This window comes from Bufo bufo, chromosome 9 (genome assembly GCF_905171765.1).
Source record: "Bufo bufo chromosome 9, aBufBuf1.1, whole genome shotgun sequence".
Classification (NCBI taxonomy): Eukaryota; Metazoa; Chordata; class Amphibia; order Anura; family Bufonidae; genus Bufo; species Bufo bufo.
The window spans coordinates 17,189,738-17,203,687 of record NC_053397.1 but is presented as its reverse complement, the minus strand read 5'-3'; the positions used below and the strand labels follow the sequence as shown (position 1 = coordinate 17,203,687).

The following is a 13,950-nucleotide window of genomic DNA, read 5'->3' as shown; positions in this document are numbered from 1 at the left end:
TACTTTAATGTTCTTCAAGAATATATTTCATCTATACTATCCAAAGGAATGGAGAAGATATGAGGCCACAGGGTGCCGTACTCTTAGACCACTATACATCTTACCTGAAAGATGCCAACCAACAATGTTAAGGCTGATGCCACCTGAACTCTGGCTGCATCTCTGGCAACAGTGTCAATCATTGATTCATTTCCCGGTATCATGAAGTTATCAGATGGTGCCAAGGACTCCGTCACACTTCCCACCATCACAGAGATCACAGCAAAAGTTCCTAAGGTAGAAGATATGATGTCTTATAAAAGGACTTTCCCATTTCATGTACAGACTCATTAATAAATATTCTAATACATATTTCCTTACGCATATCCAAAGCCTCAAATAATAAAAATGAGCCCCAAGATTATTAACACGTGTTATTATACACGTACTGTATCACATATTTACCTGGAGAAATGTGTCGCGAAGTTCCGAATATGACGTAGAGCACTACAGGATAAAATGATGAATATAAGCCAAACACTGGGGGGACGCCGGCCAAAAGAGCATAGGCCAAACCTATAAAGATAAAATGGCAAATCATAGAAGAACATCAATAACAAAAAATAGTCTATACTTGCCAACTTCCAGAATGTCCAGGAGGCAAAGAACTCTCAGAATTCTCCGGGGTGTGTATTTATATAGAGTGTATGGTCTGGGGTCTGAATGTATAAAGAGGGTGTGGTCTGGGGTCTGAATGTATAAAGAGGGTGTGGTCTGGGGTCTGAATTTATAAAGAGGGTGTGGTCGGGGTCTGAATTTATAAAGAGGGTGTGGTCTGGAGGGGTCTGAATTTATAAAGATGGTGTGGTCTGGGGGTCTGAATTTATAAAGAGGGTGTGGTCTGAATTTATAAAGAGGGTGTGGTCTGGGGGGGTCTGAATTTATAAAAAGGGTGTGGTCTGGGGTCTGAATTTATAAAGAGGGTGTGGTCTGGGGTCTGTATTTATATACGGTGGGGGAAAGAAGTATTTGATACACTGGCGATTTTACAAGTTTTCCCACCTACAAAGAATGGAGAGGTCTGTAATTTTTATCATAGGCACACTTCAACTGTGAGAGACAGAATGTAAAAAATATATAAAAATACCCAGAAAATCACATTGTATGATTTTCAAATAATGAATTTGCATTTTATTGCATGAAATAAGTATTAGATACAATAGAAAAACAGAACTTAATATTTGGTCCAGAAGCCTTTGTTTGCAGTTACAGAGGTCAGACGTCTCCTGTAGTTCTTGACCAGGTTTGCACACACGGCAGCAGGGATTTTGGCCGACTCCTCCACACAGGTCTTCTCCAGATCTGTCAGGTTTCAGGGCTGTCGCTGAGCTACATTGAGTTTCAGCTCCCTTCAAAGATTTTCGATTGGGTTCAGGTCGGGAGACGGGCTAGGCCACTCCAGGATCTTGAAATGCTTCTTATGGAGACGCTCCTTGGTTGCCCTGGCTGTGTGTTTCGGGTCATTGTCATGCTGGAACAGGGCCGTCTTTAATATTGATTGGACCCTGGGCAAGAATTTACTTGGGCCCCCTGGATCCTGCCTTCCCACACAAAGTCCACTCAGTTCTGTTGGTCCCCCTCCTGCTTACAACGCCACCTGGAGATCATCGACTATAGGGACTGACATCTGACTTCCCCATGCTAAGTCCAGTGTCATGGGAGGCTATACACTAGGCTAGGTTGTCATTGAAGCTGGCGAAGAGGATTCGAAGCATGGGGACAGATGTGCTATGCTTTCGTTAGGCTAAGAATGAGGTCCAAGGGGGGACTGATAGAGATGCGGACTGCCTTCTTTGATTCAGCTAAGAAAGCTCCCACATACTTTAGCTCTCAGACAACACCTTATCTTCTCCAGAGCACAAAGGTTCCATCCTACCGAAGAGAACACGCCGCCTTGCTACGTCATATATGCTTTTTCTGCTGTTAGTGAAAACTCCATTACAAGATGGCGCCTACAGCTAGATATTTACATAGTTCACATACCACAGTTAGTAAAACAATGCACAATGGGCAGATACCTAGTGTTACCTCTTTTCATATGTTAGCAAATGTAACAATGCCACATGCCTCCGGGGGAACGCCCCTCTGATGACTTTAAAAAATGCTGTACTTCCTGTAATAAACGAGAATTTGCTTTGACCCCAGTATGTGTGTCACAGTTATTTTCTTCCATTCACGTAAAACCCTTGGGTTACTACTAATTTGTAGCAGTAGAGCAAACGTGATCAGCCCTGAGTAAGGCCTCATGCACACGACAGTGTTTTTTCACTGTCAGCCATTTGGCTTCAGTGGTCCGTGTCCGATTTTGCTTCAGTTGCGTTTCCTTGTGTCTTCCTTTTTTTTTGTCTGACAGAGGAAAAAAAAAGGAAGGTTAATGAAAAGTGTAATTTTATTGCACCAAGGTCTTGTAGAAAAAAAAACGGACACGGACACGCACGACATACCAGTTGTGCATCCGTTTTTTTTGACGGACCCATTGACTTGAATGGGTCCATCCTCCGTTTTCCACTGACAAGTTTTTTTTCACAGCTCCATAGAAATGAATGGGACCTCCGCTAAACTGTGAAAAATGACGGAACGGACGCGGATGCACACAACGGTCGAGTGCATGAGGCCTTAGGGGGTTCTTCCACATCCCTTTTGCCCCGCGTTAAAGACGGCCCTGTGCTGGAAGACCCAGCCACAACCCATCGTCAATGCTCTCCATTCTTTGTAGGTGGGAAAACTTGCAAAATCGCCAGTGTTTTAAATACTTATTTTCTCCACTCTAAGGGGTTGTGGTCTGCATTTATATAGTGTGGTCTGGGGTCTGTATTTCTATAGTGAGCGTGGCCTGGGGTCTGTATTAATATGCAGAGCGTGGTTGAGGGTCTGAATTAATATACAGAGCGTGGTCTGGGGTCTGTATTAATATATGTGATCTGGGGGCCTGTATTTATATAGAGAGTGCGATCTGGGGGCCTGTATTTATATAGAGGCTGTGATCTGGGGGCCTGTATTTATATAGAGGCTGCGGTCTGGGGGCCTGTATTTATATAGAGGCTGCGGTCTGGGGGCCTGTATTTATATAGAGGCTGCGGTCTGGGGGCCTGTATTTATATAGAGGCTGTGGTCTGGGGGCCTGTATTTATATAGAAGCTGTGGTCTGGGGGCCTGTATTTATATAGAAGCTGTGGTCTGGGGGCCTGTATTTATATAGAGAGTGTGGTCCCGGGGCAGGGTCGGCTCCAGGTTCAGGTGGGCCCTTGGGAGATAAAGTCTCAGTAGGCCTCCTTGTGGCATTTTGCACAACACATGCAGCAGTGAAACTGCATGTATTATAATTATACATATTTTTGCATGTATTATAATTATACATATTTTTGCATACATACACCTTTTTGATTGCATTTTATTCAATAATAAATCTCACCATAATGTCCCCAGTAATAATGATTCTCCTAAAAATGTGACTGTAGAAAAATGCCCCCTAATGTGTGCCAGTACAAAAATGCCCCCTCTTAGTGCCCCCAGTTGAGTTAGTCTCCATAGTGTCCCCATAATGTATGCCAGTATAAAATACCCCTATATAGTGCTTCTCTCAGCTTCCCCATAGTGCCCCCCATAATGTGCCAGTATAAAATGCCCCTATATAGTGCCCCAAGTAGATGCCCATATAGTGCTCCTCTCCTCCCTCCCTTATAGTACTCCCCCAAGTGCCAGTATAAAAAATTCCTTTTTAAGTAGATGTCCTCATACTGCTTCTGTCCTCCCCGTCTCGATAGTTTCCCCCATAACGTACCAGTAAAAAAAATAATGCCCCTATATAGTGCCCCCAAAGTGCTCCTCTCCCCCTCCATAGTGCACCCAACAGCATTTTGCCAAATTAAAAAGAATAAACAAAACAAAAACACCAATACCTCCATGCTTTGATGTGATGCAGGACTCTTCTGACCTATGTGCCACACTATACACTGCCCGGCTCAGGCGGCGTGACAATGACTGCGTCATCGCGCCACCTTAATTGGCCTCTGATAGGCTTCAGATCTAGTGCCTGCAGCCTATCAGAGGAAAGGGGAAGGGAAACGCCTGTCCCCTGCCCCGCTGCAGCACATCTAACTGTATTGCTGTCCTGAGGACTGCAATAGAGATGAATGTAGAGAGATGAGCGCTTCCATTTTCCATAGACCTGCTGCCGCCACCCCCACCTATCTCCAGGGACGTGAGGTAGGGTTGCCACCTTTCCCAACAAAAATTACTGGCCAAGTTAAGCCACACCCCAAAGGAGGTGAGGTTGTGGGGGCGTAGCTTAACAAGGGGTGTTAAGTCGCCATGTCATAATGTGGCTCCCAGCTTTAATAGTGCCCCCCAGAATTGATAATGCCCCCATTAATAGTAATGCCTCCATTAGTGCCCCCCAGAATAATAATGTCCCCATTAGCTCCCTCCAGAATTAACACTCACTGCTGACTAGAAGCTGATGACGTCTAGCAGGTCCTGTCCTGCACATCCAGTCAGCAGCGAGTGTTCACCACGGCGCGAGCAAATGAAGGAGGGGGCAGGAATTAAAGGCTGTACTAATGAACGCTCCGCAATGGACAAACACTCCTTATAGGAAAATATCAGCAATTATTATTGCTCGTAGAAAAAAAAATTACCGACACCGGCAGGGGCACAAAATTAACGACTTGGCCAATGAGATACCGACCGGGTGGCAACCCTAGAGGGTGTAGTCCTGGGGCCTGTATTTATGTAGAGGGTGTGGTCTGGGGTCTGTATTCATATGGAGAGCAGGCTCGGACTGGCCCACCAGGGAGGTGGGGGATTCCTCGGTAGGCTCCCAGTCTCCTGCGCCCGGAGATAAGATGGAGGAGTAATGATTTATCTTGTTTCTCAGGAGAGATAATTATTGTAGCCACTAGGTGGCAGTATCGCACAGTGATACAGCCTCCTACTGGTGTACATTGTACAGGAGGCCCCGCAGTATCTTCTAAACTTCCCGGGCTGCTGGCACTGAAGGAGGAGAGAACATGTCTGGCCATCCTCCTGCCCTCCCTGCTGTCAGAAAACTGTGGTTGCTGGAGAGAAGGACTCCTCTGCGGTGCTGGGCTGATTTCTCAGGTGTGGGACAGTAGTGGGCTGTAGGAGACTGTAAGGGGGAAATAGGGGATTTGTTTATAGTAGACTCAGATCTGCAGAGTTCAGAGTGGCATTGGGGGGACTCTGCCCTAGGTCCCCCCAATGCCTCTGCTTTAGGTGCACCACCATTAGTGCCACAGCTCCAGATGCACCCCAATGACCCCACTCTAAATGCCCCCCTAATTTGCCTCTTCTCCAGTTGCCCCCCTAATACCCCTGCACCAGTATCCCCACTATTACCCTGCCTCAGGAGGCCCTAATGCCTCCGTTTCAGTTATGACCCTCAGTTTGTGCCCTTTGCTCACGTTGCTCCGCTAGCACCATTGCTTGGGCTTTGTTAACCCCTTAGGGACACAGCCTTATTTCACATTAAGGACCAGGCCATTTTTTGCAAATCTGATCAGTGTCACTTTAAGTGGTGATAACTTTAAAACGCTTTGACTTATCCAGGCCATTCTGAGATGACCCCATTCTATAAAACTACACCCCTCAAGGTATTCAAAACTGATTTAACAAACTTCGTTAACCCTTTAGGTGTTGCACAAGAGTGATTGGCAAATGGGGATGAAATTTGAGAATTTAATTTTTTTGCCTAATTTTCCATTTTAACCCATTTTTTCCACTAACAAAGCAAGGGTTAACAGCCAAACAAGACTATCTTTATTTCCCTGACTCTGCCGTTTACAGAAACACCCCATATGTGGCCGTAAACTGCTGTACAGCCACACAGCGGGGCGTAGAGTGAAAGGTGCACCGTTTGGTTTTTGGAAGGCAGGTTTTGCTGGACTGGTTTTTTTGACACCATGTCCCATTTGAAGCCCCCCTGATGCACCCCTAGAGTAGAAACTCCATAAAAGTGACCCGATCTAAGAAACTAAACCCCTCAAGGTATTCAAAACTGATTTTAAAAACTTTGTTAACCCTTTAGGTGTTGCACAAGATTTATTGGAAAATAGAGATACAATTTCAGAATTTCACCTTTTTGGCAGATTTTCCATTTTAATATTTTTTTTCCAGTTACAAAGCAAGGGTTAACAGCCAAACAAAACTCATAATTTATGGCCCTGATTCTGTAGTTTACAGAAACACCCCATATGTGGTCGTAAACCGCTGTACGGGCACACGGCAGGGCGCAGAAGGAAAGGAATGCCATACGGTTTTTGGAAAGCAGGTTTTGCTGGACTGGCTTTTTTGACACCATGTCCCATTTGAAGCCCCCCTGATGCACCCCTAGAGTAGAAACTCCAAAAAAGTGACCCCATTTTAGAAACTACGGGATAGGGTGGCAGTTTTGTTGGTACTAGTTTAAGGTACATATGATTTTTGGTTGCTCTATATTACACTTTTTGTGCGGCAAGGTAACAAGAAATAGCTTTTTTGGCACAGTTTTTTTTTTGTTATTTACAACATTCATCTGACAGGTTAGATCATGTGGTAATTTTATAGAGCAGGTTGTCACGGACGCGGCGATACCTAATATGTATAATTTTTTTTTATTTATGTAAGTTTTACACAATGATTTCATTTTTAAAACAAAACAAAGTTTTAGTGTTTCCATAGTCTAAGAGCCATAGTTTTTTCAGTTTTTGGGCGATTATCTTGGGTAGGGTATGATTTTTGCGGGATGAGATGACGGTTTGATTGTTACAATTTTGGCGTACATGCGACTTTTTTGATCACTTTTATTACCTTTTTTGGGAAGTAAGGTGGGCAAAATTTCAATTTCATCATAGTTTTTTATTTTTTATTTTTATGGCGTTCACTGTTCGCATAAAGTAACATGACTGTTTTATAGATCAGGTCGTTACGGACGCGGCGATACCAAACATGTGTAGGGAATTTTATTTTTTTCATTTTTAATCAGTAATAAATGTGTTTTTTGATTTTTACTTTTTTTTCACTTTTTTTTGACCCAGACCCACTTGGGTCTTGAAGATCCAGTGGGTCTGATGTCTGTATAATACAGTACAGTATATAGTGTTTTGTACTGTATTTTACTTACACTTTGTCTGAAAAGATCTATGCCTTTAGCACAGATCTGTTAAGCACCATGGACAGCAGGATGCCTGAGAAGGCGTCCTGTTGCCATGGGAACCTTCCGTCTGCTCAGTAGTGGCCAGAACTGCGCAAGCGGGGAAGGGTAAGGAGGGGGGCTGTCTGGGGGCTCTCTCCCTCTCCATCGGGGGGTTGCAAAGGCACAGCAGCCCCCCGATAGGAGAGGGAGGGAGCTCCCTGAGCTGTTAACCTTTTCCATACAGTGGTCCGTACGGACCGTGGTATGGAAAGGGTTAAACGGCTGACATTGCACCACAGATGTCAGCAGTTTATTCCAATGTGCTGACACCCTGGTATACCCACTGGCCACCAACGATTATTCAAGAGGAGGTGGGCGGGGGATCGCGATCCCGCCTGCCGCACCGCCTTCAACCCCCCCTCCCTGCACCGCCCGTCGCCATAAAATCATTCAGGGGTGCAGGGGGGGGGGGGGTGAAACATATATATTTTAGGAATACTAAAGTTTCCCTGACCGCGGACCACTGGAAATAGCCAGCGCTGTATTCCGCCAACTCCAGCGACCCCATAGAGAATGGATGGAGAGGCAGGGCATATACTCGACCTGCCACTCAATCAAGAAGGGGGATCAGTGTGGGCTCCAGCGTTTAAACCACCACAGATCACTTAGTTATCCCCGATCCTGTGGCTAGAGGATAACTAGAAAAGTGGACACCGGCCCTTTAACAGGCGAACATTTCTATTTTAGTTTGACACATTTTGGGCCAGATTTTTAATTTTTATTTAATTTCTTTTTTTTTACACCCAAAGAAAACCTTTAAGGATAGGAAATGTGAAAAGGTGAAACAGCTATGACACGACAGGTGATAAGTGTCTAGTTGGTGGGGGTCTGACTGCTGGGACCCCCATGATCAAGGGAACGTGGTCTTAAGACCCTTGTGTACATAGATTGGAGGTAATGTAATTGAATGTCTCAGGACCCCTATTTTCATGATCAGTGGGTGTTCCAGCAGTCAGACCCCAGCAATCTGATATTTATCACCTATCCTGTAGATAGGCAATAGGTCATTATGGTAGGACAACCCTTTTAATTATAATGTAGATTATGTACAATATGAGGAGGTTAAGATTTGGTAAATTTCATGCCAGACATTTATGCTTGAAGGGGTGAAAGGGTTTGTCTCACTTCAGTAAATGGCAGTTAATCATGCAGTTAAAAGGCACTTACTACAATGTATTGTGATGGTCCATGTTGCCTCCTTTCCATCACATTATACACAGCACGTATCCGTGGTTTTTTACCACTGTGTAATCCAGCAGTGGTGGCCGTGCTTACACACTATAGGGAAAGGCTGTAAATGCTCATAGGCCAACACCTTTACCTATAGTGTGCAAGCACGGCCACCGCTGCTGGATTGCAGAGTGGTCAAAACCATGGATACGTGCAGTGTATAATGTGACGAAAAAGAGTCAATATGGACAATCACAATACATTGTAGTAAGTGCCTTGTATTAACTTTCTCTACATGATAAATGCCAATTGCTGAAGTGAGACAACCCCTTTAAGTGCGCTACACTTAATAGGGTTAAGGCATAAATGTCTTGGTGTGTGCATTGCGTGTTTCCTATGTGTGATTGATGTGTGCTATATATGTTCTATGTATCAGTGGTGTATGTGACATATGCATCAGTGGCATGGTCTTGTGTGCCACAGGTGTCCAATGAGTGATTGGTGTGCGCTGCATGGGTCTTGTTTCTGACTGACTTAAAGAGGACCTTTCACCGATCCTGACATTGTGAACTAAGTATCATGACATATACAGCGGCGCCCGGGGATCTCACTGCACTTACTATTATCCCTGGGCGCCGCTCCGTTCTCCCGTTATGTCCTCCGGTATGTTCGGGGACTTGGTTATAGTAGGCGGGTTCTGCTGGGCGTCTCCTTCTCCTACGCTGTAGCGCTGGCCAATCGCAGCGCAGAGCTCACAGCCTGGGAGGTTTTTTTCTCCCAGGCTGTGAGCTCTGCGATGGGCCAGCACTACAGCCAATCGCTACAGCCAATTACCAAGTCCCCGAACATACCGGAGGACATAACGGGAGAATGGAGCGGCCCCCAGGGATAATAGTAAGTGCAGTGAGATCCCCGGGCGCCGCTGTATATGTCATGATACTTCGTTCACAATGTCAGGATCGGTGAAAGGTCCTCTTTAAGTGCAGGATATCCATATATGTGTAAATTCTGCCACATGTATGTTTATGCATGTTGCTGTGACTGTCTGCCATCATACTTCATCTTTAATATTTCTGTTATCACTGTAAGGGCTCATGAACACGACCGTTGGATGTTTTGCAGTCTGAAAATTGCGGATCCGCAAAACATGGATACCGGGTGTGCGCATTCCACATTATGCGGAACAGAACAGCCGGCCTCTAATAGAACAGTCCTGTCCTTGTCTGTAATGCCAACAATAATAGGACATGTTCTATCATTTAGCAGAACGGCCATGCAGACATACAGACACGGAATGCACACAGTCATTTTTATTTTTTCCGATCCTATTGAAGTGAAGTCAACGGTACAGACATGAAAAAAATAAGGTGGTGTCACGCTTTGGTGTGGGAGGGAAACACACCGAGCAGAAGAGGGAAGGGGGGGGGGGGGGAGACAGGGAATCAGGCCTGAGAACTAGGGAAGGAAGATGGACACCTCCTAGTAAAACCCTAACCAAAATCCTGACTGACTACCAGTATGAACAGACCCCAAACAGTAGGCGAGTTCATACACACGAATACCTAGAGTTCTATCTAGCCCTATAGGACCCTGGTACTAATGGCAGGGACACGACTACCTGTTCCTCCAAAAGGAAGGACGAACAGGAGTCTCCTTCAGGCCTAATACAAACAATAGGGAAATGCAACACACAGAGCCCAAACAAAATACAAAAAGGGAAAGGAAAGACTTAACTTCAAAGAGGCTATGGCAGCACCAGGAACTCTGCCGAGATCCACACACCAGCTATCCACAACTGAAACTGAAGCTATAAACCGCACAGCACAGTGGGAGAAGCAACTATAAATAAGGAAGGTTAAATGACCACATTATCAACACCTGGAGGCAAGGGGTTTGGCCATCACCAGAAACAACACAAACACCTATACATCCACAAGGAAAACCTGTCAGATCAAACCATGTGCTGCCAGTCTCACCGATCTCCTGCCACGGAAACGTCCGTGACAGTACCCCCCTTCTATGGGTGACCTCCGGGCACCCAGGACCGACCTTATCCGGGTGAGACCTATGAAAAGCTTTCACCAAATGACTGGCATTCACGTCAGATGCCGGTACCCACATCCTCTCCTCTGGTCCATAACCCTTCTAGTGAACAAGATACTGAAGAGATCTACAGAGAACTCGAGAGTCAATTATCTTGGCAATCTGAATTTCCAAACTACCGTCCACCATGACAGGAGCGGGTGGCAAGGAAGACTGCTCCAAAGGTTCAACATATCTCTTCAACAAAGATTTATGAAACACATTATGAATTTTCAGGGCCTGAGGAAGTTCAAGACGAAAAGCTACAGGATTAATAATGGCAGTGATCTTATATGGACCAATAAATCTTGGACCCAACTTCCAAGAAGGAATCTTCAACTTAATGTTTTTTGTGGACAGCCACACAGAATCGCCCACTCTTAGGTCCGGACCATTCATACATTTCCTGTCAGCCACACGTTTATACTTGCTGCCCATATTCATCAAGTTATTTTGAATTTTCCGCCATAGGGATGATAATGATGACGAAAAACGTTCCTCCTCAGGGATACCAGAAGTATCAGACCCAGAAAATGTGCCAAACTGCGGGTGAAACCCATATGCCCCAAAAAACAAACATCGACTTAACAGTGGACTCCTGCCTACGATTGTTTCTGGCAAACTCTGCCAAAGACAAAAACGAAGACCACTCCTCCTGGTTCTCAGAGACAAAACATCTCAAGTAAGTCTCCAGACTGATTAGTGCGCTATATCTGTCCATTCGACTGAGGATGAAAATCAGAAGAAAAAAAAAGACAGTTGTACCCCCAGTCGAGTACAGAACGCCTTCCAGAATCTGGAAACAAACTGAGTCCCACGATCTGAGACTACGTCAGAGGGAATGCCATGGAGTTTCACAATGTTGTGCAAATACTTGTGCAAGTGTTTTAGCATTAGGTAGGCCCAGCAACGCAATAAAGTGCACCATTTTACTAAAGCGATCAACCAGAATAACTGCCTTTCCTGAAGAATTAGGTAGATCAGTGATAAAATCCAAGGATAAGTGAATCCATGGTCTGGACAGGATGGGCAACGGAAGTAGAGATCCGGAAGGCCGAGTATGTGTCACCTTAGCATATGCACAGGTACTACAGTCTGACACATAGTCCTCAACACACTTACTCAACCCCGGCCACCAGAATCTATGAGAGATGAGGTCGGCAGTGGATCTACTCCCAGGGTGTCCCGTAAGAACCGTACAGTGATGTTCCTCAAACACCTTGTGACACAATTCACAATGTGACTCCAGGTAAGCCAGGTTTTTGTGATCCGTGAACACAGTGAATGGATGAATTGCCCCTTCCAACCAATGACGCTATTCCTCAAAAGCCAACTTAATGGCCAGTAACTGTTACCCACATCATAATTTCTCTCTGCGGAAGAGTTTTTTTTTTAGAGAAAAATGCACATGGACGCCATTTACCAGGTGACGGACCCTGCGATAAAACTGCTCCTACCCCCACCTCGGACGTGTCCACTTCCACATTGGAAGGTTGTGATACATCCGTCTGCACCAATATAGGGGCAGAAGAGAAGCACTCCTTAATCGCAGAAAAGGCTCGCAACGCCGAATCAGACCACACTGAGACATCCGTCCCTTTCTTAGTCATGTCAGTTAAGGGTTTTATTATTGTCGAATAGTTCTGAATACATTTTCGGTAATAGTTGGTGAACCCCAAAAACTGCATAAGAGCCTTCAAATTTTCAGGTCGATCCCAGTCCAATACAGCACGGGCTCTCTCTGGATCCATTCGAAAACCTGAAGATGACAGCAGGTAGCCCAAAAACTGCACCTCGTGTACAGCAAAAACACGTTTCTCTATGGGATGAATTTTCTGACTCATGCTCATAGAAACTCACTATACCTATCCCCATGCCTCCCCTTCCTTCCTGTCTTGTAGAGTCTCCCCTGTGGTTGTTCTTTGATCTCCATGTTCTTTTGTGGAACTTGACGGTTTACTGTGTAACTTGCTGTCTTTGTTAAACTGACAATCTTACTTTCAATGTTTGAGAACGTTATTGGATTTCTTTAGCTTTTTTGATGACCCATGTAAAAAAAACGGTAAACTATTTTACATTACTTCTGTACCCTATATTGTGCATAATGCTTTAATAAAAAGATAATAAAAAATAAATTAAAAAAACACATTTATCTAATTTTGCATTCAATTTATTGTCCTTTAGGATCTGTAACACCTGTCTCACATGATCCTGATGCGTTTCCACGTCTGGAGAATAAATTAGAATGTCATCCAAATACACGACCACAAACAAGATGATGAAAAATGTCCTTCCCAAAATGCTGGAAAACCGCAGGAGCATTAGTCAACCCGAAAGGCATGACCAAGTTCTCAAAGTGCCCCTCAGGAGTATTAAAAGCCATCTTCCATTCATCCCCTTCCTTGATCCTAACCAGATTATATGCCCCCCTTAAATCCAACTTGGAGAACACCTAGGCACCAATAATCTGGTTAAACAAATCGGGAATCAAAGGAAGAGGGGAAAGGTGACGGACAGTAATCTGATTGAGTTCACGGAAATCCTGATATGGCGAAGACCTCCGTCTTTTTTTTACATTTTTTAACAAAAAAAAACCCTGCTACCACTGGAGATTTGGAAGATCTTATGTGTCCTTTAGCCAAACTCTCGGTAATATACTCTCTCATGGCCAGTCTTTCAGGTTCAGAAAGGTTATACAACCTAGATTTTGGCAATTTAGCTCCGGGAATAAGATTGATAGGACAATCATATTCCCGATGTGGAGGTAAATCCTGGCATTCACTCTCAGAAAATACATCACCAAAATCAGATATAAAAGAGGGTAATGTCTTAGGGTACTTTCACACTAGCGTTTTTGTTTTCCGGCATCGAGTTCCGTCCTAGAAGCTCTATACCGGAAAAAAACTGATCAGTTTTATCCTAATGCATTCTGAATGGAGAGCATCAGGATGCATCAGTTCAGTCCCTCTTGCGTTTTTTGGACGGAGAAAATACCGCAGCATGCGGCAGTTTTCTCTCCGGCCAAAAATACTGCTCACTTGACGGGATGCCGGATCCGGCATTAATTTACATTGAAGTGTATTAGTCCTGGATCCGACATTAAGTGTTCCGGCTTTCCGGTCTGCGCATGCGCAGACCTTTAAAAGTGTAAAAATAATGAATACCGGATCTGTTTTCCGGATGACACCGGAGAGACGGATCCGGTATTTCAATGCATTTGTCAGACTGATCCACATCCGGATCTGTCTGAAAAATGCCATCAGTGTGCATCCGGATCCGGCAGGCAGTTTTGGCGACGGAACTGCCTGCCGGAATCCTCTGCCGCAAGTGTGAAAGTACCCTTAGTAGTTAAAACAGAAAAAGATGTATTCAGACAATAGTCAATGCAATAATCACCCCAATCCAGAATCTGTCTAGCTTGCCAATCGATGGTTGGATTGTGCTTGCTTAACCACGGTAAACCCAGA

The 13,950-nt window shown here is 44.7% G+C and overlaps 1 protein-coding gene across 2 annotated transcripts in view; it reads right to left on the bottom strand.

Moving 5' to 3' along the window:
* The window catches only part of SLC26A6 (solute carrier family 26 member 6), a 60,884-nt gene that overhangs the window by 18,359 nt on the left and 28,575 nt on the right, over nucleotides 1-13,950 (bottom strand). For both annotated transcript variants that reach the window (XM_040408668.1, XM_040408667.1), the window contains exons 4-5: nucleotides 445-555; nucleotides 105-271 (exon numbers count right to left, since the gene is read on the bottom strand). In XM_040408668.1, the coding sequence (XP_040264602.1) occupies nucleotides 105-271; nucleotides 445-555 (278 nt within the window). The remainder of the gene's footprint in view (nucleotides 1-104; nucleotides 272-444; nucleotides 556-13,950) is intronic.